At 47.0% G+C, this 25,176-nt stretch overlaps 1 protein-coding gene across 4 annotated transcripts in view; it reads right to left on the reverse strand.

The window, feature by feature from the left end:
* Nucleotides 1–14,779: 14,779 nt before the first annotated feature.
* ZNF326 (zinc finger protein 326) overlaps nucleotides 14,780–25,176 on the reverse strand; it is a 79,271-nt gene continuing 68,874 nt past the window's right edge. For all 4 annotated transcript variants that reach the window (XM_029617546.1, XM_029617547.1, XM_029617544.1 and 1 more), the window contains 2 exons: nucleotides 22,342–22,437; nucleotides 14,780–15,540 (listed from right to left, as the gene is read on the reverse strand). In XM_029617546.1, the coding sequence (XP_029473406.1) occupies nucleotides 15,316–15,540; nucleotides 22,342–22,437 (321 nt within the window). In that variant the 3' untranslated portion in view covers nucleotides 14,780–15,315. The remainder of the gene's footprint in view (nucleotides 15,541–22,341; nucleotides 22,438–25,176) is intronic.

Here is a 25,176-nt window from a genome sequence, read left to right on the forward strand (position 1 = left end):
TAGAGAAAAGAATAACCAGGCGAGCAAGCTTGGATAAGCAATATAGGTCAACATTTTTCAGCCAAGTTTCAGTAAGAAATAAAATACGAAATTTAAAGGTAGAAATCAAGGGGTTGATTTTAAGAACCACACATGCACACATGGACGTGGCTATTTATAACATGCGCGGCTCTATATCAGTGTACCATCAAGCTAGGGCGAGAGAACATAGTAGAAATCTCATCTTTGTGAGACTTTTCTCACTCCAGATATGTCAAATCTTCACCAAGGTGTACTGTGCTGTTCGTACAGCTCACTCTACTTGTAAAACTGGCCCATAAACCACCACCACCACCACCTCATCTCGAGCTATTAGCTGGCCCTTCTATAGAGATATAGTTGACTACAATGAAGTCCTTATATATAATATCTCTCTCTCAGAAAAGGAGGGGGGAGGAACCCCATGTCCACTGGAAAAGTTTCTTGGTGACCCCCAAATGCTAGGCAAACCTACCTTGCATATGCATTACTGATACAGACCAGCCTTCAGATACAATATTGGCCTTGATGAAGATTTGCAAATTTCTATGGAGGACTGGGATGAAATTTGACAATCAGCATTCCCCCCCCCCCCCCCCCTTGTTGGAAGGGAAGGGATGTGGTCAGCAGGGCACCTATTTCCAGTTTTGCAACCACAGTTGCCTTCTGGCCGCCACCACTGAGGCTACCCTCTGGCCAAGGTACGCACTAGGTTAGAGCTTGCATCCGCTAGGAATGCTGCAGTGGGCTCCATCACCTCTCTGGAATGCGCCCCTGGGCTATCTGCCTCTCAAGAGAAGCAGACACGAGCGATCTACCAGGGAAAAACAGGAAGTGATCCACAGCATCATTGCTGTCACGTTAAAGGCTTGCTTAAGGATGGACTCCAGCTGCCTATCGTGCGCATCTTTCGAGGCCGCTCCTACCTCTGCTAGGATAGTTGTTCGCTTTGAAAAGGCACAAACCAGAGCATCCACTTTCGGGAAACACAGGTGTTCTTTGGCCTCTGGATCCAGAGGGTACAGGGCCTCCAATGCCCAGCTTCCTTTAAAGCTGGCATCCGGGGCATCCCATTCCAGGTCAATTAACTCCTGGATGGCTTCCAGCATTGGGAAATAGCAAGTGGCTTTCTGTAGAGACAGCAGGATGGGATTCTTCTTTGGCTCCAACATAGGGTCCATGCCAGGAACTCCCAGATTCTTCAGGGTCTGGAAAACCAGTGCCAGCAATTCATCTCTGTAGAAAAATGATACCATGGTCCAGTATGGTTCCAAGCCTGGAGGGATTTTCCTGTCCTCCAACAAGCCTGCATCCCCTTCGTTGTCCGTGGTGTCTGGGACCCTGTCAGGGATACCCTTGGTGAGGCATGTCCAGAGGCATTCTAATAGGGCCAGGAGGACAAGGCCTTCCTAGCTGGGGCTCAGTCTAGGCAGGGGCAGCAGCTGAATGCACCTGAACAAAGGCTTGAAGGCCCTGAAAGAATTCCACCCAAGAGAAGGTCACTGGGTCCATGCCTAAGCCAGAAGGAACTGGGGTAGGCACAGCTGAACTGCCCTCTCCCAAGGAGGATGTAATCCCGGGATTATTTTATTTTATTTATACAACTTTTCTATACCGTTGTACAGAAAGCAAAATTGCTTACCTTGTAATAGGTGTTATCCCAGGACAGCAGGATGTAGTCCTCACATATGGATGACGTCACCGACGGAGCCCAGCGCGGGAAATCTTTCTGTCAAAGTTTCTAGAAACTTTTAACCGGCCGTGTGAGGCCACTGAGCATGCCCAGCATGCTATGATATTTTCTGCCACAGGTGTCTCTCTTCAGTCTAGTATGTAGCAAAAGAGTTTAGTAAATTAAATCATAAAAAAATATGAGCCCAACTCCGCGGCGTGGCGGGTGGGTTCTGTGAGGACTACATCCTGCTTTCCTGGGATAACACCTATTACAAGGTAAGCAATTTTGCTTTATCCCAGGACAAGCAGGATGCTAGTCCTCACATATGGGTGAATAGCAAGCTAGAGGCTGAGTCCTTTTGTTGTGAAGTATTGTTGAAAAGGAATCAGCCGGAGATCATAGAAGATTGGATGTGGAAGGAGTTGGGATTAAGCTGGAAACAAGTTCTTTAAGACAGATTGTCCATAGGCTAAATCTTGTCTTCCTTCTTTGTCCAAGCAGTAATGAGCTGCAAAAGTGTGAAGAGAACTCCATGTTGCTGCTTTACATATGTCAAGGATAGGCACTGAACGGTAGTGTGCTACTGAGGTTGACATTGCTCGTACTGAATGCGCCTTTACTCGTCCTTGGAGAGGAAGGCCTGCTTTTTCATAACAAAATTGTATGCAATCTGCTAGCCAAATTGATAAAGTATGTTTACCCACTGCTTTACCTGGTTTGTTTGGGTCGTAGGATACAAACAGCTGTGTGGATTGTCTGTGTATTGCAGTGCGGTCTATATAAAAAGCTAGTGCACGCTTACAATCCAAGGTATGCAAGGCTGTTCCTCCTGGATGGGAATGAGGCCTTGGAAAGAATATGGGTAAATTTATGGATTGATTCAAGTGGAATTCCGTAACTATCTTGGGAAGGAATTTTGGATCAGTACGGAGAACCACTTTGTCATGTAGGAACTTAGTATAAGGTGCGTATGTGACAAGTGCTTGTAACTCACTAACCCTTCTAGCTGATGTAATGGCTATAAGGAAAATAGTTTTCCAGGTGAGAAATTTAAGATCACAAGAATCTATGGGTTCGAAAGGAGAACACATGAGTCTTGTTAGTACCAAATTCAGATCCCATTCTGTGACAGGTGGTCGAATTGGTGGCTTAAGGTGAGTTAAACCTCTCATAAATCTGCTTACGAGAGGTTGTGTGGAAATAGGTGCATCTGCTATCTTGTTATGGTATGCAGAGATTGCACTTAAATGTACTCTTACCGATGAAGTCTGGAGACCAGATTCTGAAAGATGGTATAAGTAGTCTAGTAGAGAAGTTGTGGGGCAGGTGAAAGGATTTATGTTCTTTTCGGAGCACCACAAAGTGAACCTCTTCCATTTAGAAGCATAGTTCTTTCGTGTGGAAGGTTTACGTGAAGCTATAAGCACTTGAGATATACTGGATGAAAGATTGAGTGGTTGCAAGATCAAGCTTTCAACATCCATGCTGTCAGGGATAGGGATTGAAGGTTGGGATGTCGCAACCGACCCTGATCCTGAGTTATGAGAGTGGGAGCTACTCCCAGTCAAATTGGATCCCTGACTGAGAGGTCTAGCAGTGTGGGGAACCATACTTGTTGAGGCCAGTATGGGGCTATGAGTATCATGGACCCTTTGTCCTGTTGTAGCTTCACTAGAGTTTTGGTTATGAGTGGTATCGGAGGATACGCGTATAGTAGGCCTGAGCTCCAAGAGTGAGCGAAGGCGTCCTTGGCTGGCTGATTGTTCTGTTTGTGAAGAGAACAGAATTTGTCCACTTTGTGATTCAGATGTGACGCAAAGAGGTCTATTGTTTGTTGTCCCCAACGCTTAAATATCCTGGTCGCTACTGCAGGATTCAGGGACCATTCGTATGGTTGGAATTGACGACTGAGTCGATCCGCTACTACATTGTGAATGCCTGCGAGATAAGTGGCTCGTAGGAACATTGAGTGGTTCAGGGCCCAGCCCCAAATTTGTGCAGCTTCTTGACAAAGGAGATACGAGCCCGTACCTCCCTGTTTGTTGATGTACCACATGGCTACTGTGTTGTCTGTTTGGATTAGAACAGTCTTGTGTGAAAGGCAGTCCTTGAACGCATGCAGTGCATAACGTATAGCTCGAAGTTCCAGAAAATTGATTTGATATGTTGCTTCGAGTTTTGTTCAAGTCCCTTGAGTGTGGAGATTGTCTATATGAGCTCCCCATCCCAAGGTGGATGCATCTGTAGTTAAAGTTATCTGTGGGACTGGTTGTTGAAAAGGTAGGCCTTTGCACAGGTTGTCTTTTTTCGTCCACCAAAGTAGAGATGATCTTAGTTGGTGGGTCACTTGAATTGGATAATGTAGTGGTTGAATGGCTTGAATCCATTGTGATCGTAAAGTCCATTGGGTAACTCGCATGGCAAGTCTTGCCATTGGTGTAACATGAACTGTGGAGGCCATATGACCTAGCAGTATCAGAAACTGATGGGCTGTGGTTTGTGTTCGTAAGGAAATGGAATTTGCTAGTAGAATGAGGGAATCTGCACGATCTATAGGTAGAATAGCCTTTGCTAGATCTGTGTTCAACTCTGCTCCTATGAAGTGAAGCAGATGAGTTGAAGTGAGATGGGATTTTTGATAATTGATGAGAAATCCCATGGAGTGAAGTAGAGCAATTGTTCGAGTGAGAGAAGTTATTGCTCCTTATTGAGATGGACTCCTTATGAGCCAGTCGTCTAGATATGGGAAAACATGGACACCTTCTTTGTGCAAGTGTCCTGCTATGACCGCTAGACATTTGGTGAAGACTCTGGGAGCAGATGCATCCAAAGGGTAGAACTCTGTATTGGTAATGTTGATGGTCTACCTTGAAGCGCAGGTACTTGCGATGAGGAGGGTATATTGGAATGTGAGCATAAGCATCTTGAAGATCCAGAGAACAAAGCCAATCTCCTGTTTGTAGAAGTGGAAGCATGATGCCTAGAGAAACCATCCTGAACGTTTCTTTTTTCAGAAATTTGTTGAGATTTCTGAGGTCTAGGATGGGACGTAGGCCTCCTGTTTTCTTTGGAATGAGGAAGTATCGGGAGTAGAATCCTCTGCCCTGCTGTGTCCGGGGCACTGGTTGTATGGCCCTGGATCTCAGAAGGGTGGATAATTCTGTCTGTAATTGATGCAGTTGAGAATTTTGTCGTGGGCGGGAAGTTGGTGGAAATTCTGGAGGAATTGAGGTGAAATTTAGCTTGTAGCCTCGAGAGACTATGGAAAGTACCCATTGATCTGATGTTATGTTTTGCCAATTTGTGTGAAAGTAAGATATTCTTCCTCCCACCGGTAGATTTGGCTTGGGATTGAAAGGTTGGGTCTGTTCTCTGGTCTTTGTTTCAAAAGCCTGTTGCAGGGCCTGTCTGTGCAGGAGGTTGTGGACGAGCAGGCCTGGATTGTCTGGCCTGGGAGCATTGTGTAGGTCTGCTGGACCTACCCCTAGAAGTGTGGGGGTAGTATCTGTGTGGCCTGTAATAGGAACGTCGCATATCTCTTCGTGGAGGACGACGAGAAGACCGAGTAGCAGGCTCTTGAGGGGTTTGAGACAGCTGACGAAGAGTCTCAGTGTGGTCCTTAAGCTGTTGTACAGCTTCTTGAATTTTGTCCCCAAACAGATTGTCACCAAGACAGGGCAGGTCCACAAGTTTGTCTTGTACCTCAATTCTGAGGTCAGATGCTTTGAGCCAGGCCCATCTGCGAGCAGTGATTCCAGCTGCTGCTGTCCTGGAAGCAGTCTCAAAATTATCATAGACTGCTCTCACCTCATGTTTGCCTGCCTCCAGTCCCTTTGTTATTACAGCTTGTGCAGGCTCCTGGAACTGGGTGGGTAAAGAGGTTACAAACTCTATCATCTGCTTCCAGAGGTTCCGCTGGTATTGAGTGATATAGAATTGATAAGCAGAAATTTTTGTGCTCAACATGAAACTCTGATAGACCTTTTTTACCTAGTTTATCCAGGAATCTGTATTCTCTACCAGGTGGGATGGATGAGTGTGGGCGCACACGTTTAGATTTTAACTGTGCTGACTCCACTACTACAGACTGGTGTGGTAATTGTTGTTTGTGGTAGCCTGGAGCTGGTTGGACTATGTAAGTAGTGTCCACACGTTTATTCACTGCAGGAGTAGAAGCTGGGTGTTCCCAGATTCGTTTTTGGAGATCTAGTAAAACCTCTTGTACTGGTACCGCCAGTACTTGTTTGGGTGGATCCACAAACTGTAAAACCTCAAGGGTTTGTGCTCTTGTGTCTTCCTGTGCTATAAGTTTGAATGGAATTGAGTCAGACATGCTGAGTATGAATGAGAAGAAGGAAAGATCCTCTGGGGGTGACTTCTTTCTTTGATCAGGAGAAGAAGGGTTAAATATGAATTCCTCTGAAGACAAATGAGAGAGTTCATCATCCCAGGAATCTTCAGAATTTTCTCTATAAGGTGATTTTGGCATTGATTTAGATGGGACATGGAGTCCTGAAGGACCTGGCTGTGGGTCATCGATGGAAAATCCTGCAGAAGTAGTATGTGGCCTATTAGATGGTAAATTATCGATCACTTCTTGATACCTTTGTAAAAGGTGTCGATAAAAAGACTCATCTTGAACTTCTGGAGGTTCCAATGAAGGTTGCCGCGATGTTCTCGATGTCGTGGTCGGTGGAATTTGCACCAAAATCATCGACGTCGATGGAAGTGGTATTGGCATCAAGGGACTCGATGGAATATGAGCAAAGAGTGATATGGATTGTGTCCCGAGCCTTGGTGCAGTGGTTATGAAACCGGTCGAAATCCTTGGCGGCAAGAAAGGCACTGTCATCGGTGGTGCCACCGGCATCGGTAGTACTACCGGCATCGATGCTGTAGGCATCGGGATCGAAACTGGAGTCATCGGCATCGATGCTGAAAGCATCGGCATCGACACGGATGGTGTCGGCATCGACGGAACCGTCAGAACATTTTGCTCTTGAAGAGCCTGTAGGACCGCTTGTCTTATTAATATAGACAATTCCGGCTGTACAAGTGGTGAAGTCACCGATGTTGTACGCGGTGGCGGTACAGAGATGTCCATCAACGAAGTGTGAGTAGTAGTTGGAATCAGCAAAGACGAAGGCCCAGGCATCGAAGGTGCCGGTGTTTCCTGTTGTCGGGGCCACTTTGGCATCGATTTGTCCTGGGACATCGATGTAGAAGATGACGGACGTTGATGCCGGTTTGGATTTTTGGTGTTCTGCCGATTTAGTCGATAGCACCGACGATGGTGAGGACGGGCGATCACCGGATCCATCCGGATGCGGTTTTTTAAGTAAAGCCCTCTTGGTCGCTCCGGCCGGAGACGACCTCGATGATTTTGAGGGAGAAGGGATTAACTGAAGTTGAAACAGATGTTCCATCTTCTCTTGTCTGGCTTTCCGTCCTTTTCCTGTCATTTCCACACATTTGGGGCATGTACTGACATCGTGTTTTTCTCCGAGGCAGAGTACACACTCCAAATGCGGGTCAGTTATCGACATATTCCTATTACAAATCGGGCACTTTTTGAATCCCGTCGCCATTTTGGAATCGATGGCCGTCGATGGATGCGAATGTGAGGAAAGGGATTCCTAGAAAATATGAGAATGAGGGAAATGGTACTCACCAGCCGGCGAGCTTGAGAGCTCCTATGAGAGAGAATATCAATAAATTGAAAAAATATCGACTTTTTCAGTCACAAGAATGCGGAGAACGCAACGGCTCTAGTCCCGCGATGCGAACGGCAGCGAGGAAAAGCGAAGACTGAAGAGAGATACCTGTGGCAGAGAATATCATAGCATGCTGGGCATGCTCAGTGGCCTCACAAGGCCGGTTAAAGGTTTCTAGAAACTTTGACAGAAAGATTTCCTGCGCTGGGCTCTGTCGGTGACGTCACCCATATGTGAGGACTAGCATCCTGCTTGTCCTGGGATAAATGAGTTTCTATCACTATGGTGTACATAATAATATAAAATAAAAACATAAAAATATAACTAGAATAAAATTACATAAACCATCTAATAAGAATAAACAACACTAAAAGGTATCTAAGTTCATTACGTAAAAGAAACAGTAAAAAATAGACAGTAAAATAACACTCATAAAATAGAACTCATAACTCTCGACCAGTGACTTAGGGATCAACCTTATACACTTGTTGAAAACACCATGTTTTTAACTCCTTTTTAAATTTTCTCAGTCTCAGATTTTGTGGTAGACTATTCCAGAGTTTTGGTCCTGCGATTGAAATGGCACGGTCTCTCACCTCACTCAAGTGGGCGCATTTAACTGTGGGAACTATAAGAAGATCCTTGTTAAATCTGGGGTATTACTGATAAGGTCATGGCTGACCCATCCTCAGACTAGGAGGGGCAGGACTTGGAGCAGCTCTGGCCTCCTCACAGTGCTGACACAGGAAGGATTCAAGGTCAGACTGTGCAGCCCTAACATGGCAGGAAGCATAAAGAGTGTTGCTTGTGATTCTTTGCTGCCAGAGCCATAGTTCAGTGCAGCTTGTGCGTTCAGCCAGTTAGCACTTGAACTCGAGTGCACAAATCTGCCCCCATGTGCATAAGCGTTCAGTTGTGCACGAATATATGTGTGCAGTTATGCACACAGAACACATAGCTATGCGTGCACAAGCCTGAAGCGGGGTCTAGGCCATTGGAGGGCCACTCAACCTCCTAGGAAACCTTCCCTTGCCCCAATGGGATTGGGAACATCATTGGTACAGTATGCCAAGCAAGACACCAAAGGAAAGACTTACAGGAGTTCTTCTTTTTCTTGCCTGACCTCAGCACTTACTGGCTGAGTACAGAGATGGTCTCCGGCTGCAGGGGGAGAGGACATAGGCTGTCACCACCACGCTTGGCTTCCTGCACCCACTGCCTTTCAGCTGCTTCAGCAGCAAAGCCCATGCTGGGAACCAGCTACCAAAGCAAGGCACACCACTGAGGGATCTCAGAAATCACCTCAAGAATTCTGAACTGGGGAGGGACCATTAGGTATCACCAGAGAGCAGAGCTTGATGTTTTTCCAATTTAAAGGTAAAATTTCCTCTAAGGAGCACTGTGTTCCCGATAGAGAAGGCACTATCCACATCTGCTAGGAGACTGAGAGATACTGAATGGCTGAGGGCACTGCAGGGGTATATCTAGGGTGCCATCAGCTATGAAACCGGACTCCATCTGCTAGCAGGGAAGCACATATGAGAATCCATCTGGCTACATGCTAGGAAACTAAGCTGAGAGATTTACACCAAGCTCAGGAAAGCAAATGTACTACTTCCAGGCAACCTTAGTAACATGGCTAGGGGAAGTTGTTTACCCCTTCTCCTTTAGAAAAGGCAACCATGTTCTTACCTCCATCTGCCAGGAAAAAATCCCTCTAAAATGCCCACTCTCTCTATTGCTATTCTTAAACAGAATGGAGAAGCACCACTACCTCTCATACCTTCCCTCTTAACAGGGTGGCAGGAAAAAACCACCACTACCACCATGCATTACATAAAAGGTTCCTGAACATACCTGCATGAACCATGTACAGACATGCTTATAAGTGCACACACAAACTCTATACCTATGCACTTCTGTATCCATTTGCAATCAGGCCAGTGTTAAATGACTTTATCATATCTGCCTTTAAGAGGGCAGGAGACCTGGCCCTGACGAAGATGGAGCAAGGAGTAGCTCATATAACCCAACCACCACCTCTTAGAGCACTCCTGGTCCTAGGCCCACTACTCTACAAAACTCCTTCTCCCAGATGTCAAGGGAATCCATTTCCAAACAGAGATCACAAGCTCCTCTGCTTTGGAGTAGGGGGCAGAAGCTCCAGGACAGGAACAATAGGGTAAACTGCTGCATCCATTTTAGTGCAACACCCCAAATCCTTTTCCTAGATCCAGCTTTCCACCTGTGACAGAGCCCAAGAAAAGGAAGAGAGCAGAGTTGCTTACCTGTAACAGGTGTTCTCATAGGACAGCAGGATGTTAGTCCTCACATATGGGTGACATCATCAGGATGGAGCCCAATCACGGAACACTTTTGTCAAAGTTTCTAGAACTTTGACTGGCACCTACTGGGCATGCCCAGCATAGCACCAACCCTGCATCCAGCAGGGGTCCCCCTTCAGTCTCATCTTATAGTAAAAGAGCATGCGAAAAATAAGAAAACATAATGAACCCAACACCGTGGGGTGGCGGGCAGGTTTCGTGAGGACTAACATCTTGCTGTCTTGTGAGAACACCTGCTACAGGTAAGCAACTCTGCTTTCTCACAGGACAAGCAGGGTAGTAGTCCTCACATATGGGCGAGTACCGAGCTGAGGATGCCCGAGCAATGCACCAAATGTACCCAAAAACAAGCAACAGGCACAACAACTGGGGTGGAATTTGGTAAGGGCATCCTGAACCCTAGCAGGTTGGAGGAAGGATGTTGATACTTCAGTTCACAAACAAGTTGCATAGCACAGACTGGCCGAAGATGGAATCTTGTCTACCAGCCTTGTCTAAAAAATAATGGGCTGCGAAGGTGTGGAGAGAACTCCAGGTAGCAGCCTTACAGATGTCAGCAAGCGGCACCGAACTTAGGTGCACCACTGACGTTGCCATGGCCCTGATAGAGTGTTCCTTGACACGGTCTTGAAGCGGAATGCCTGCCTGCTGATAGCAAAAGGAAATACAGTCTGCTAACCAGGAGGAGAGAGTCTGCTTACCCACAGGTTTACCCAATTTGATGGAATCGAAGGAAACAAACAATTGAGTAGATGTTCTGAGGGTAGCTGTACAGTCTAAATAGAATGCTAGAGCACATTTACAGCCAAGGGTATGTAGAGCCCATTCTCCTGGATTTGAATGGGGTCTGGGAAAGAAGGTGGGTAGTATAATGGATTGATTAATATGAAACTCCAATACTACCTTAGGCAGAAACTTAGGGTGAGTGCAGAGTAGTACGCTATCATGCAGAAGTTTAGTGTAAGGCGCATAGGTGGCTGTCCTGTAATTCATTAACTCTGCGAGCGGATGTGATCGCCAAAAGAAAAATCATTTTCCAGATGAGATAACAGATCACAGGATTGGAGAGGCTCAAATGGAGGTTTCATGAGTCAACCCAAAACCATGTTGAAGTCCCAGGAAGGGCCGGAGGGCACAGAGGAGGTTTAAGGTGAAGCAAGCCCTTCAAAAAGCCCTTCAAAAAGCATGTTACAAGGGGTTGTACTGAAATGGGTACATCCCCGACACCTTTATGGAAGGCACTGACATGTACCCTGATAGAAGAAGCTTTGAGGCCTGACACTGACAGATGCCAGAGATAGTCCAGAAACTTCGGTGTGGAACAAGTGAAGGAATTGATGGACATAGAAGTACACTATACCATAAACCTGTTCCACTTATAACAATAAGACTGCCTAGTGGAAGGCTTTGGTGACGCTACTAGGACACGGGAAACCGGCTCAGAAAGGTGAAGAGGTTAGAGTATTAACCTTTCAACATCCAGGCAGTCAGCGACCAGGCCTGGAGGTTGGGGTGGCGAAGGCAGCCTTCGTTCTGAGTGATCAGAAGTGGGTCCTTCCCCAGAGGAATGTGCTGGTGCACAGACAGGTCATGGAGAATTGGAAACCAGACCTGGCGTGGCCAATGAGGGGCTATCAGAATCATTAGCCCCTTGTCCCTTCGTAACTTCACGAAGAGTCTTTGAAATGAGTGGAAGTGGAGGGTACGCATGAAGGAGACCACTGGCCCACGAGAGGGAGAAAGCATCTCTTGGCTGAAAGCGTTGGCTGCGAGTGAGGGAGCAGAAGTTCCTTACTTTGTGGTTGTGGATCGACGCAAAAAGGTCGATGTGAGGGTAACCCCAACGTTGGAATATTGAGTCCGCTACAGTGGGGTTGAGGGACCACTCGTGCAGTTGAAAAGTGCGACTCAGTTTGTCTGCCAACACATTGTCCACTCCCAGCAAGAAGGTGGCTCTAAGGTACATCAAGTGGAAAAGGGCTTCCGCCCATATCTGTGCAGCTTCCTGACACAGGATGTAGGAGCTCGTTCCCCCTTGCTTGTTGATGTACCACATGGCCACCTGGTTGTCCGTTTGAATCAGGATGACCTGGTTCGAAAGGTGATCCTGAAAAGCCCTGAGATCATATCTGATTGCACAAAGCTCCAGGAAATTTGGTGTTTGGCTTCCTCTGGAGACCAAATGCCCTGAGTTTACAGGTTTGCAACATGTGCACCCCAGCCAAGGTTAGAGGCATCTGTTGTCAAGGTTATTTGAGGTTCTGGAACCTGAAATGGCAGGCCTTGTAACAGATTGGATTGGATTGGATTATCCCCCAAGCTAGCGACAATCGGAGCTGCTTGGTGATGTGGACAGTGGAGGGTATTGGCTGAGAAGACTGAGTCCACTGAGATCTTAAGAGTACACTGCATTACCCTCATGGCAAGGCGAGCCATAGGAGGACATGCACTGTGGAGGCCATATGACCCTCTTGGATCATCTGATCCAATTCCTCACAGAAACCTGGGGCCTGGATATCCGGTTCCAGAGTAGGAGGCAGCACTGGCGTAGCCGGAGGGTCCACCGGTGAAGGTGGCATTGCGCATCCCAGCACCTGTCCAGGTGGGGGGACGCCTCTGTGACCCAGAGACAGAAGAGGACGAGGCCTTTTCTGTACGGGACTTCTTTGTCAGTGGCTCAGACGACGTCGATGCCAAGGGCTTACTCGTATCAGTGGCCTGAGGTTTACGATGACAGTGTCTATGTTTTTTTGATGTTCACCTCGGTGTTTTTCCTGAGGAGGAACAAAGTGGGGTCGACACCCATGGAGTCGAGGCCTGTTGGATAGCAGCGGATTCCCGGTGCTGGCACGATGAAGGCCCTGGTTCAGACGACATTGAAGCTATCGATGGAGTCGGGGGTTTTGGCCGAGAGAAGTCCCATCTTATCGAGCTGAGCCTTGTGACCCTTTGGTGTCATTTGGGTACATTTGGTGCAAGTAAGAACATCATGGCTGGACCCCAAGCACATCACACAGACCGTGAGGGTCAGTGATGGACATTGTTAGAGTGCAGTCGGGGCATGGACAGAAACCAGACACCATGGCCTCGACAAAATTTAGTCGCAGTGTGGTTGATGGCCGGTAGGCTGCAAGGGGAAAATGACGGGAATCGACCGTAAACAGGTAAAAACACCGTTCGACCGCAGAGTAAAGATATCGATAAGGGGATCCCTGTGGGGTAGAAATTTTTTAACAAAGTTCTGTGAGGAAAAATTCCTGTCAGGAATCTCTGAAGAACTCCTTAACCCACGTGGCTACTGCTGTGCAGAAAACAGATGACTGAAGGGGGACCACTGCTTGATGCAGGGTTGATACTATGCTGGGCATGCCCAGTAGGTGCAAGTCAAAGTTCTAGAAACTTTGACAGAAGTGTTCCGTGATTGGGCTCCATCCTGTTGTCACCCATATGTGAGGACTACCATCCTGCTTGTCCTGTGAGAAGTAACATTTACACAGCAACCGAAGGCTGCAATGATCCCATGCTACCAGATCTACTCTCAAAGCAATGTGGCACTTGTCACCTCCCTTGTGCTGCCCCCCCTTCTCCGGTCTTGGGCTCCCTGCCTCTCTGAAGGTGGAGCTACTGAAGCTTTAAACTGTGCTATTTCTGGGAAGGGAAGTCTTTTCTCTCCTGCCAATCTTCACTACCTTCAGGGCCACCTTTATATCTCCTTTTTTGTCTGCACTTTTCTTGAATTCTACCTCAGGGGAGGCAGGGAGAAGGCAAGCACTCAGGGATTTCTTAACGCTGCCTTTGGGGATCTATAGGGCATCCCCTGAGGAACTATAATTTTCTGAGGTTCTCCAAGACAAATGATTCAATGATACTACTAGATCTACCAGACTGGGATGCAGCAGCACTCTGAGGATCAGTCCCAGGGTCAGGGGAACAGCAAGGCAGGTGTTTCAGCCACAGGGCATCAAATCTTAATAGGCCCAGGCTTGGGGCAATGGTAGCACCCTAAGTTGCCTGTTGCCTTATAGGGGTGGCCCAGGTGGTAAATATCTAGGGAAATATCCCACTTTACTTCCCCCAAGGAACACAATTCATCCAAAAAATTGGGTAGTACATTGGATAGTACCACCTTTGTCCCAGGCTGTTCTAGGGGCTTCTACTGCTGGGTTGTGCCCATTCTCAATCCCCTCCACCACAAGACTCATGCTACTGCAGCCATCAATGCACAGAACATTACAGTGTATCTGCTCAATTTAAGAGCTGTCAGCTAGATCTTAGGTCCCATTTCTTTGGTCACAGTAGAGGCTCATTTGTGGATATTTACACCTGGCAGCATATGGTACCAGCCCATGCCTCTGCTGCCTGGTAAGCTCAGCCGCTCGAATGAGAGAACGTCACCCAGCCTTGTCCAATGCTTGCTGCCTTCGGGCAAGTCTTCCCCTGTTTTTAGTTGTCTTCCTGTCCCCCTCTCCTTGGGCAGAGTCCCTGTCCATAAGTGTACTGCTGAATAAGGCAGAGCTCTCTGACATATTCATCTCCTGGGCAGTACCCTGGAAGTTAAATGTCTCTGGGGCCTACCCCAAATGTGTAAGCACCATTAGAGGTTGGAGACATCAGTTGGATGGCGATGTGTTTTCTAGGAAAGGTACTATATTCTACATTAGGGTGCTCCATCTCAACTAGAACTGCTTTGTTGGCCACCTTATGTGGTTTGATCTGGAAGGTAGGGGGGAACCATTCTGTCCAACCTCATCCACATCTTTCAATTGTGCACTATTGGGCACAGGTGTTACCTCAACCTGGGGTGGGGGTGGGGTGAGATTTCCTTCTACCTCAACCATCAAGTCCCCCCGGGAATCTATGTGATTGGGGGCTGTTTCCTGTAGCAGGGAGAGCTCACATCTGTTCAGCCCCCAAGCCCACACCCTCTATTGATCCAGCCTCAGGGGACTTCTCTACGGCAAGGAAAAGGACCTCTTCAACATCATTTAATGCTAGGCTAACCCAAAAAAGCCAAACACACTGCATAAAACCTTGGGATTTTGAAATTTATTCCTTCAACAGTCTGGAAACATTGAGCAATGCCAGAGTTAAAGAAAACAGTATCTAAAAAGATTTTATTGCTACAAATTGATACAATGTGTCACAAATCACTAACCTAAGTTTGTAACATCTGCTTTATCGTATAGTGCGTGATGCATTCCAAAAAATAGCCATATTCACAGTAAAGATAAAAATCTTACTTCTTTATGACTGAAATTTCCATTCTCAATATCAATGTACTAGAAAGTATGCTTAAAATACACTGAATACATTCTCTTTTATTCTAATTATTTCTTGCCCACTATAAAAGCGCAACTAAAATTTACCACTTTTCAAAACAAATGTAAGATTTTCAAAATTATATAAACACGCTCTGGCCACAGAATACATGCTGGGTGGAGATATAGGGACAGAGTGGATACACAACATATTTAGACTGCTAAAAGATTTGTGACTTGGTGCACAAAGCCACAAGACAACAAAAAGTAAAAAGCATTTCTCAATATCTGAAAATTTTTTGCATTCATTCATCAGTAGCTTCAGCAGTGTAGTCACTGGGATCAGCTGCATCTTCACCATCAGTCTTGTCATCCAGCTGCTCTTCTTCTTGATCCTCTTCTTGATCCTGTTCTTGATCCTGATCGGGCTCCTGATCTTGTTCCTGATCTTGTTCCTGATCTTGATCGGGCTCCTGATCCTGTTCTTGTTCCTGATCCTCCTGAGGTGTATCTGCAAAAGGATTTTCCCCCTGAAACAAGAAAGTTCAATACTATAGATATTCTACAACAAAATAGTTTTACCTTAAAAACAGTGTTCCAAAATTTAATCTTGAAGCTAATACATTTCTACTTATCCTTCAGCCTATCTCAAAAAGTTATTCATATAAAGGAAAATTAGTTCTTACCTGTTAATTTTCACCCTGTAGTACCACAGATCTGTCCAGACCGTGGGTTGAGCCTCCTGTCCAGCAGATGGAGGCAGACCAAAACTGAAAGGGTATCCTATATCAGGACAGAGCCTACTACCCTGCTGCCCCTTCAGTATAACAATTGTTAAAGCAGATTAAGAATAAAGATAACCAGTAAAAGATCAAGCAAGTAACGAGAGAACTCACAAAACCTAACAATTGCAAACACTGAATGGACTCTATATGATCGCTCTTGCATAAATATCCATTGTCACCAAAACAGATGCTTCCGGTGCCTTTAAGGATAATCACAGATTAAAAACATCCAGTATCCTGCAAAAGGAGGAAAGGCGCTTTTGAGTGGACGGCAGAAAAGTACAGGGAAGGGTGTCTGGACTGATCCGTAGTACTACAGGAAAGAAAATTAACAGGTAAGAACTAATTTTCCTTTCCCTGTATGTACCCGGATCAGTCCAGACAGTGGGATGTACCAAAGCTTCCCTACAGAGGGTGGGACCGAGACAATCCCGCTCGAAGCACCTGCCAACCGAAGGAACCAAACACTGGCACCTGTACATCAAGGCGGTAATGTCGAGCAAAGGTATGCAGGGATTTCTACATAGCCGCCCTGCATATTTCCTGCGGAGAGACATATTGACTCTCCGCCCAAGAAGTAGCCTGAGAACGCAAGGAATGAGCATTCAGGTCCTCCAGAACCGCCTGGCCTTGGCAGATATAGGCCGACGAAATCTCCTTCAACCACCAAGCAATCGTAGTCTTAGAAGCTTGGTTGCCCCTATTTGGACCACTCCACAGGACAAAAAGATGATCGGAAACCCGGAAGTCATTGGTAACCTGAAGATAATGCAGTAACACGCGTTTTACATCAAGGCGGCGAAGATCACTCACAACTGTACTCGCTATATCCCCAGGAGAGAAAGCGGGAAGCTCCACCGACTGATTGACATGAAAAGAACCAACCAACCTTCAGCAACAAACAAGGTACAGTCTTGAGAGAAACTCCTGAATCAGAAATCCGCAGGAAGGGTTCCCTACAGGACAACGCTTGAATCTCCGACACCCTTCTGGAAAAGCAGATAGAAACCAGAAAAACGGTCTTGAGCGTTAGATCCTTAAGGGTAGACCGATGGAGAGGTTCAAAAGAAGCCTCACAGAGAGCCCGAAGGGCTAAATTAAGACTCCACGAAGGACAAGTGGACCGGATTCAAATGCTTGGCGCCCTTGAGGAAACGGACAACATCAAGGTGAGATGCTACCGCGTAACCAACAATGTTGCCTAAGAGGGAACTGAGAGCGGACACCTGGACATGCAACGAGCTGAATGACAGACCCTTGGAGAGGCCCTTCTGGAGGAAGGAAAGAATCATAGAAACCGGAGCTGAACAAGCCGAGACATCCGATTCCGCACAGAAATTTTCAAAAGCGGACATAAGCAAGAGAGGTAGATGGCTTACAGGCTCGCAGCAGAGTGGATATATAACTTCGTCTTTGCCGTTCAAAAGCCAGGCCACTAGACAGAAGCGATCCGCCTGGTCAAAAAATACAGGACCCTGCCAGAGCAGGCGTGGAAGATGGCAGAGGCGAAGAGGGCCGTCCGTTGCCAGGTTTACCATATCTGCGAACCACGGTCTGCAGGGCCATTTCGGAAGCCACAAGGATGACCGGTCCCCTGTGGAGTTCTATTCTTCTGAGAAATTTTGCCACTCTAGGCCAAGGAGGAAACACGTACAGAAGAACATCGTGGGGCCAGGGAAGGACTAGTGCATCCACTCCTTCCGAGCAGTGCTCCCTCCAGTGGCTGTAGAATCTGGGAGCTTTGGCATTGCTCAAGGTTGCCATCAGGTCCAGATGTGGCGGACCCCAACTGCTGACGATCAGATCCATCGCTCCGTCTGACAACTCCCACTCGCTGGGATCGAGATGCTGACGACTCAGGAAATCGGCTTGCACATTCTCCTTGCCCGCTATATGGGAGGCTGCTAAGTGCTCCAAGTGATGCTCCGCCCAGGTAAAGAGCTTGCTGGCTTCTAGGACCATCAGGCGACTCCGGGTGCCCCCTGTCAATTGATATAAGCCACCGTGGTGGAGTTATCAGAGTACTCGCACCGCCTTGCAGCGAATCAGAGGAAGAAAAATCTTTAGAGCCAGGCAGACCGCCCGGGCCTCCAGGCGATTGATGTACCAGTGGGATTGAACAGGGGACCAGTATCCCTGCGTAGCCTGGGATTGGCAGACTGCTCCCCACCGGAGAGGCTGGCATCTGTCACGACTAGAATCCACTGCGAGTCTGTAGGGACGTTCCCTTCAGGAGGTGCATTAGCAATAGCCACCATTATATGTCGGTGATGGTAGTCTGAGAGCGGGAGAGGTATCTGAAACTGTCCCAACACCGGCTTCCAGCGGGATAGCAAAGCTTTCTGTAAAGGTCACATACGCGCAAAAGCCCTGGGGACCAGTTTGATAGTAGAAGCCATGGTCCCCAGCACTTGGAGGTAGTCCCACGCCGTAGGAAGCGGGAATGAGAGATTTCGCACTTGATCCATCAGTTAGAACGCCCGAGCGTCCGGTAGGAATACCTTGCCGACTCTGGTATCGAAGCGCACCTCCAGAACCTGGGAGGGCTGCAGATTGCTCTTGGGAAAATTGATTATCCACCCGAGGGAGGTGAGGAGAGCAAGGACCCGGTCGACTGCCAGCCTGCAGAGGGTCTCCGACTTGGCCCGCACGAGCCAGTCGTCCAGGTAAGGATGGACTAGGACTCCTTCTCGCTGGAGAGCAGCCACAACCACCATGACCTTGGTAAAAGTGCACGGCGCGGTGGCTAGACTGAAGGGCAGAGCCTTGAACTGAAAATGCTGGCCCAGGATGTTGAATCAGATACTTTTGATGCTCACGCTGAATCGGTATGTGTAAGTAAGCCTCCATCAAATCGAGAGAGGCCAGATATTCGTTGGAGCGAACAGCCGCTATGACCGCCCTCAGGGTCTCCAACCGAAAATGTGGTACTTTGAGGGCCCGGTTGACTCTTTAGGTCCAAGATTGGATGGAAGGAACGGTCCTTTTTGGCACAACAAAGTAGATGGAATACTGGACGGTGCCTTGTTCCTCCACTGGAACTGGGACTATGGCCCCCAGCTCCTGGAGCCTGACAAGAGTCTGGCATATGGCAGCCCGCATCCGGTGAGCGCAAGGAGAGTCTATGTACAGATCTGGCAGGTCTCGAGCAAACTAATGCGTAGCCTCTCTCTATTATTTCGAGGACCCACTGGTCTGACGTGATTTTGGTCCATTCCTCTAAGAACAGGGAGAGACGACCACCTAAGTTTGGAACAGAGGAATGGGCCGGCCGGATCTCATTGGGAGGCGGGCTTTGCGGTGGAATGTTGTGGGTTACCATCTCGGAAGGCATGATGGCCCTGAAAGGAATGAGACCAGGACTGAGATCTGGAGGAATTTCCTCTAGAGAAAGCTCCTCGCTCCAGAGTATTATACCTTCGCTGGCCCCTGAAGCGGGAATGTGTAGGGAAAAAAAGCCCTTGACAATTTCAGGCGGTCCTCAGGTAGCTTATGGACATTGTTTTCACCCAAGGATTTAATAAGCTGTTCCAGGTCCTCGCCAAAAAGCAATTTACCCTTGAAAAAAAAAGTGTGCCCAACTGCGACTTAGAAGAGGAGTCCGCCGACCAATTGCGCAGCCAGAGGAGTTGTCTGGCCGACACTGCTGAAACCATCGCTTTTGCCTGGACGCGGAGTAAGTCGTAAAGAGCATCCGCCCCATATGCTATAGCGCCTTCCAACCTTTCAGCCTGCTCTGCCTCTACAGACGTGAAGTCCTGGGTGCTGAGCAATTGTTGAACCCACCCAAGGCTTGCCCGCTGCATGAGACTGCTGCAGATCGTCGCCCGAACTCCTAAGGCCAAGACCTCAAAGATACGCTTGAGATAGAATGCGAGCTTGCGGTCCTGAATATCTTTAAGAGCTGTGGCCCCCAGCACTGGAATAGTGGTGTGCTTAGTGACCGCCGACACAGAAGAATCCACCATGGGAATTTTAAGCATTTCCAGGCAATCCTCGGGGAGAGGATAGAGCTTGTCCATAGCTCGCCCCACATGGAGCCCCGACTTGGGAGCTTCCCATTCCTGGAGAAGCAGCAGCTTGTGCATGGGATGGAACGGGAAGGTGCGTGGAGGAGCCCTAAGTCCCGCCAGGACCGGGTCCACATGAGCCGGCATCGCGGCTGTGAATGTATCCACTGAAGGACTCTCAATCCCCAGCTCCTGAAGGATAAAAGGAATGAGCGGCTCCAGCTCTTCCCTCTGAAATAAGCGGAGAACTCTGGGGTCATCCCCTTTGAGGGGGGGGTTGTCCCTGCCAAATCCACATCCGGATCCTGGTCCGGAGCCGCAGGTGGAGTTGGTGGATCCGGAGGGGGCCCAGGGACCGCCTGCACCCTAATGGACACCTGCGCATCCAGCGCAGCGGGAGCAAGTGGGGAGGGCATCCGTGGGATTTTAGCGGAAGCAGGATCGAGTAGGGGTTCCTCCTCCTCCTGTAAACTGGCCAGATAAGATTTGTGCATTAACAGCACAAATTCCAAAGAAAAATGTGACCTGGATTTTCCGGAGGGGAGGGGTGGGGGAGGAGGAGAGTCAGGACCTGCCTCCTGAGTCCGCACAGGGCTTAAATCAGGAGGAGAAATATTAAAATCAGGCCCCTCTCCCTTCTGCAGCCCCGAATCGGGAGCTGCAGAGATTCCCAAGATTGTCGCCGTTCCTGTGGTTTGCCGACTCGGGAACGGCCTGGCCCTGCCGTGGGAGGACAGACTCCGGGTCGCTGGCTTGATCGTTGCCGGGGAGGGATCTTCCCCACCCGGCAGGCATCCCAAACAGAGCCCTTCACGTGACAGTCGCAATGCAGGCTTTCCGCAGGCAAGGCAGAGATTTGAACGCGGCATGAAGGTAAGCAGAGCTGCGAGGCAGAGAAGAAAAAAAAACAGCTGAGCTGTGCTGCCTTGAGGAGCGGGTGCAGGAGAATGAACCCTGCTCGCTCCTTTTCTGTCAGAAATAAGCTGCCCAGTAATAAAAAACACCCTTTAAAGATGTAGTGCCTCAATTTTTTTTTTTTTAACTTTGAAAATGCAAGGGAATGAACTTCCCTGCAGGCACAGCCGGGGGATTAAGCGTCCCGGGAAAGAGGCAGCTATATAGGGGGAGTGACTGGACCACCACCAGTATCTCCCCAACACAAGGTTCACCGGGAAGAGAGCCTAGGCTGCATCACACAAGGGGCAAGCACCCCATGGCTCCCCAAGAGCAAGGAGACAGTGCTGTCTCCTGAAGAAACTGAGCTTTTTTTTTTTTTTTTTTTTTTTAAATTGAGAAGGAACAAGAATACTTGCTTGATCTTGAAAGAAATAGAGGAAAATGAACCCCACAGGGCTAAGGCTAAATAATAAAGCCAGGGAACCGTAAGGTGAGCTGCTGGCATTTGCTGGAGACAGACAAATACATAAGGGCTGCAGGGTAGGTTCTGTCCTGATATAGGAAACCCTTTCAGTTTTGGTCTGTCTCCATCTGCTGGACAGGAAGCTCAACCCACGGTCTGGACTGATCCGAGTACGTACAGGGAATATCCTTTTCAGTCACACAATGAAGACCAAGGAAATGGATGCCATGAAGATCCTCCAGAAACAAAAGTGGCCAAAGGATGACTGATAGAGCCCAGTCTTCTCCCATTCCACCCACCCTTACCATCCCGTCAGCCTGCAGAGAACAGTTAAATGGTAACTGTCAATTTTTCTATTATATCAACAAGTTTTATTATTGACATTTCTATCATGTAATGTCATTCCTGCACGAATTCTCATGTATTATATGTATGTACAGGAAAATTTGCAAAATGAGAGTTGTGTTGCAATTATGGTGCAAAGAATCAGCAAATAAAATATGTATAGCAGGTAGTATGCTAGGTGTATCACTGCATGTTGTAGCACTATCGTATATTAGGAGAGTCATACATGTTAATGTAGCTAAACAGTATTAGAGTACTGCATGACATCCAATATCCTCGCCATCCTGGAAATACACTACACACTCATTTTTATGTATTTTTGTGAAAATGGGATGGATAAATGGCAGACTGCATTAATGAAGAAAGCTTGAGATTCACATCTTACCTCTTGCATGCTCAGTTGTGTGTGTAAAAAGACTCAAAAAAACCCTCTACGTTTAGTTTAGAATAAGCGGTGGTGCTTATGCTGTTGAAATTTTAGCTATTATAGGAAAAAGTAGCACACTTGTTATAAGCAGCTTTTTCATGGAAAATCTTTAACAGTGTTTAAAGATAGGGGAAGGCTAATAAAACCCCTAGAAAAAATTGGGTGAGAGAAGCAGGCTTGTTTCACCACCCTTTCCAATATTTCTCGCACAAGAACATTTTAAAAGAGGTGTTAAATTGTATCATAGGAAGCAATGGAAACAGCTGAGCTATAGCTAAGCTCCAGCCCAAACCTACACTAGCCTCAAGTAATAAGATTTCCACTAGATGCCCTCTGAAGAGTAGAGTTTAGTTACACTGACTTCTGAGTTATTAAATGTCCCTAACATTTGTAGAACATCTTACCTTGCAATACAGGTCATAACGCGCTTTCACAATTGGATTATTCAGGATGCTTGTTGCAGTCAATATACTCTCCCTTTTTATTTGTTCCTTGTATGACTAATTAAAAAAAAAAACAAAAAAACAAAACAAACCATGGCCAATGTTACATGCATTACTGTTTTACATCACAGCAAAATGACATACAATATGATTTGTCAAGTTATGGAATCCCCAAATTAAGTTTGGATTCCATTTTATATTTGTGTTGGGACAAAAATATCGTCAATTGCTGCACAAAAGTTTCAGCTTATTTAACAAAATTACATTAGACAAACCTGGTTCTGCTTAAACAGTCAAAACTTTCCCAATAACCTGAACCTGAAGAACACAAATCGGATATCAACCAAACTTTCTAGAGGGTAGTAATTTGCCCACATTGATACAAACTTCATGGATACTTTTACCTAAGGGATTTCCACCACTAATTAAAGCAAAAATTTGCACAAGCTTTTGCTTTCATTATTGCCCCCAGAAAATTTACTTGCAGAGATTACACCTGATCTCTGCAAGTAATTTCATTCAGAAACAGCAAGTTTGCTTCATGAACATAAACTGCTAAATCATTGCCCTCAAGCCTTAACAGCATTGAAATAATCTCTTCAAGGAGGCATTTAATTTAGAAATATTGGCTTTTACGATTGCTCTCCCTTGCTGAGTTCTCATGTCCTGAATGGTACCTGTACAATTTTGCAGCATTTTGTTTTTAAAAATGTTTTGATTACTTTTTTAAAATTAGGTTTGTTTGATAATTTGTGATGTCTAAAAATTTATGTATTTGATGACTTTTCATTCTTATGTTTGATCATTTGTGAGGCCTATCATGGGTTGTTTTGTTTTTTTTTAATGTATTTATGAATGTTACTTGTATTCTTCAAAAGTTTGAAGTGGGGAATAAAGTTATACATTTTTTATATAAATATGCACTCACATGATCCAAACTATGTTGGACATCTACTGAATCATCACCCCTGGGGCAGGGAGTTACCATACAATGGTGAAACCTAATTGGCTGGATTTATGGCCCCCCCCAGCCAAGGATTGGTGTTTTAATTATTAGACTCAGAAAGGTAGGAGGGGATATAAAATAGGGAAAAAATTCCCAGGTAGTCGCAAATTAAAAGTCATAGCTCCAGATCTTATTCCTTGTTTCAATGCAACTGGAAGCCCATGGGGCAGGAAGAAACTGCTGTGTCAAAAATGGAGAAATTACCTGATAATTTCATTTTCCTTAGTGTAGACAGATGGACTCAGGACCAATGGGTATAGTGTACTCCTGATAGCAGTTGGAGATGGATCAGATTTTAATCTGACATCAGCCCTAGTACATATACCCCTGCAGGAAGTGCAGCTCTTCAGTATTCTCCTCGAAAAGCATTGGGGATATGTGTGTGACTGACTGATTTTAATAACTTGAATAACTTCATAACTTGAATAACTTGATTAACTTGATTAAATTGAACTGGTTGAATTGGCTATAGCTGGAGACCGCCAGTGCCCTCAACCGGGAAACGTCGACACCCGGTAGGATGGGTGTCCTAGGTGAAGGAAGCATAGCTTACCCTTGAATCACTCGCTCCCGGGGATGTCCCCCGAGAATTCCATGAGTAATGGCAGCTGTGGGTGGGATGCTGAGTCCATCTGTCTACACTAAGCAAAACGAAATTATCAGGTAAGTAATTTCTCCATTTCCTAGCATGTAGCAGATGGAATCAGGACCAATGGGATGTATAAAAGCTACTCCCGAACCGGGTGGGAGGCTGCCCGTGACCCACTTAGTACTGCCCTTGCGAATGCCGTGTCCTCCCGAGCCTGAACATCCAGGCGGTAAAACCTGGAGAAGGCGTGGATGGAGGACCATGTCGCCGCCCTGCAGATCTCGGCAGGCGACAGCATCTTGGTTTCCGCCTAGGACACTGCCTGGGCTCTAATAGAGTGGGCCTTGACTTGTAGGGGCGGCGGCTTGCCTGCTTCTACGTAGGCCACCTTGATGACTTCTTTAATCCAGCAGGCAATGGTTGCTCGTGAGGCCGCTTCCCCTTGCTTCTTCCCGCTGTGAAGGACGAATAGGTGGTCCGTTTTTCATACAGGTTTCGACATTTCCAGGTATCTGGATAGGAGTCTGCCAATGTTGAGGTGGCGAAGACTTCGAGCCTCTTCCAAGTTCTTATGTTCATCTGGCGATGGTAGCGAAATGGTTTGGTTGAGGTGGAAGTGGGATACCACTTTGGGGAGGAAAGAGGGAACTGTATGTATCTGGATGGTTCCCGGGGTAAGCCTGAGAAACGGCTCACGGCAAGACAGTGCCTGTAGCTCGGATATGCGATGGGCTGAACACACTGTCAGTAGGAAGGCTGTCTTCAATGTTAATAGTCAGAGAGACAGGCTGCGTAGGTCTGAATGAGGCTCCCGCTAAGAAATCTAGGATCAGGTTGAGGTTCCAAAGAGGTACCGGCCACTTTAGGGATGGTCGGATGTGCTTGACTCCTTTCAGGAAGCGAGAAACATCTGAGTGAGAGGCTATGCTGTTGCTCTTGGTTCCAAAGCATGATAATGCAGCCACCTGTACCTTGATGGAATTGAGGGACAATCCCTTCTGTAGGCCGCTCTGTAGGAATTCCAAGATCGCAGGTATTTTGACTGGTCCTCGCACCAGGCTTCGAATACTCTCCAAATCCTAAGGTATGTTAGAGATGTGGAGAACTTGCGTGCTCCGAGTAGAGTGTCAATTACCGCTCCCGAGTATCCGCTCTTCCTCAGGCGAGTCCTCTCAATGGCCAGACCATACGAGAGAATCGA

The sequence above is a fragment of the Rhinatrema bivittatum genome, chromosome 10 (genome assembly GCF_901001135.1).
Source record: "Rhinatrema bivittatum chromosome 10, aRhiBiv1.1, whole genome shotgun sequence".
Classification (NCBI taxonomy): Eukaryota; Metazoa; Chordata; class Amphibia; order Gymnophiona; family Rhinatrematidae; genus Rhinatrema; species Rhinatrema bivittatum.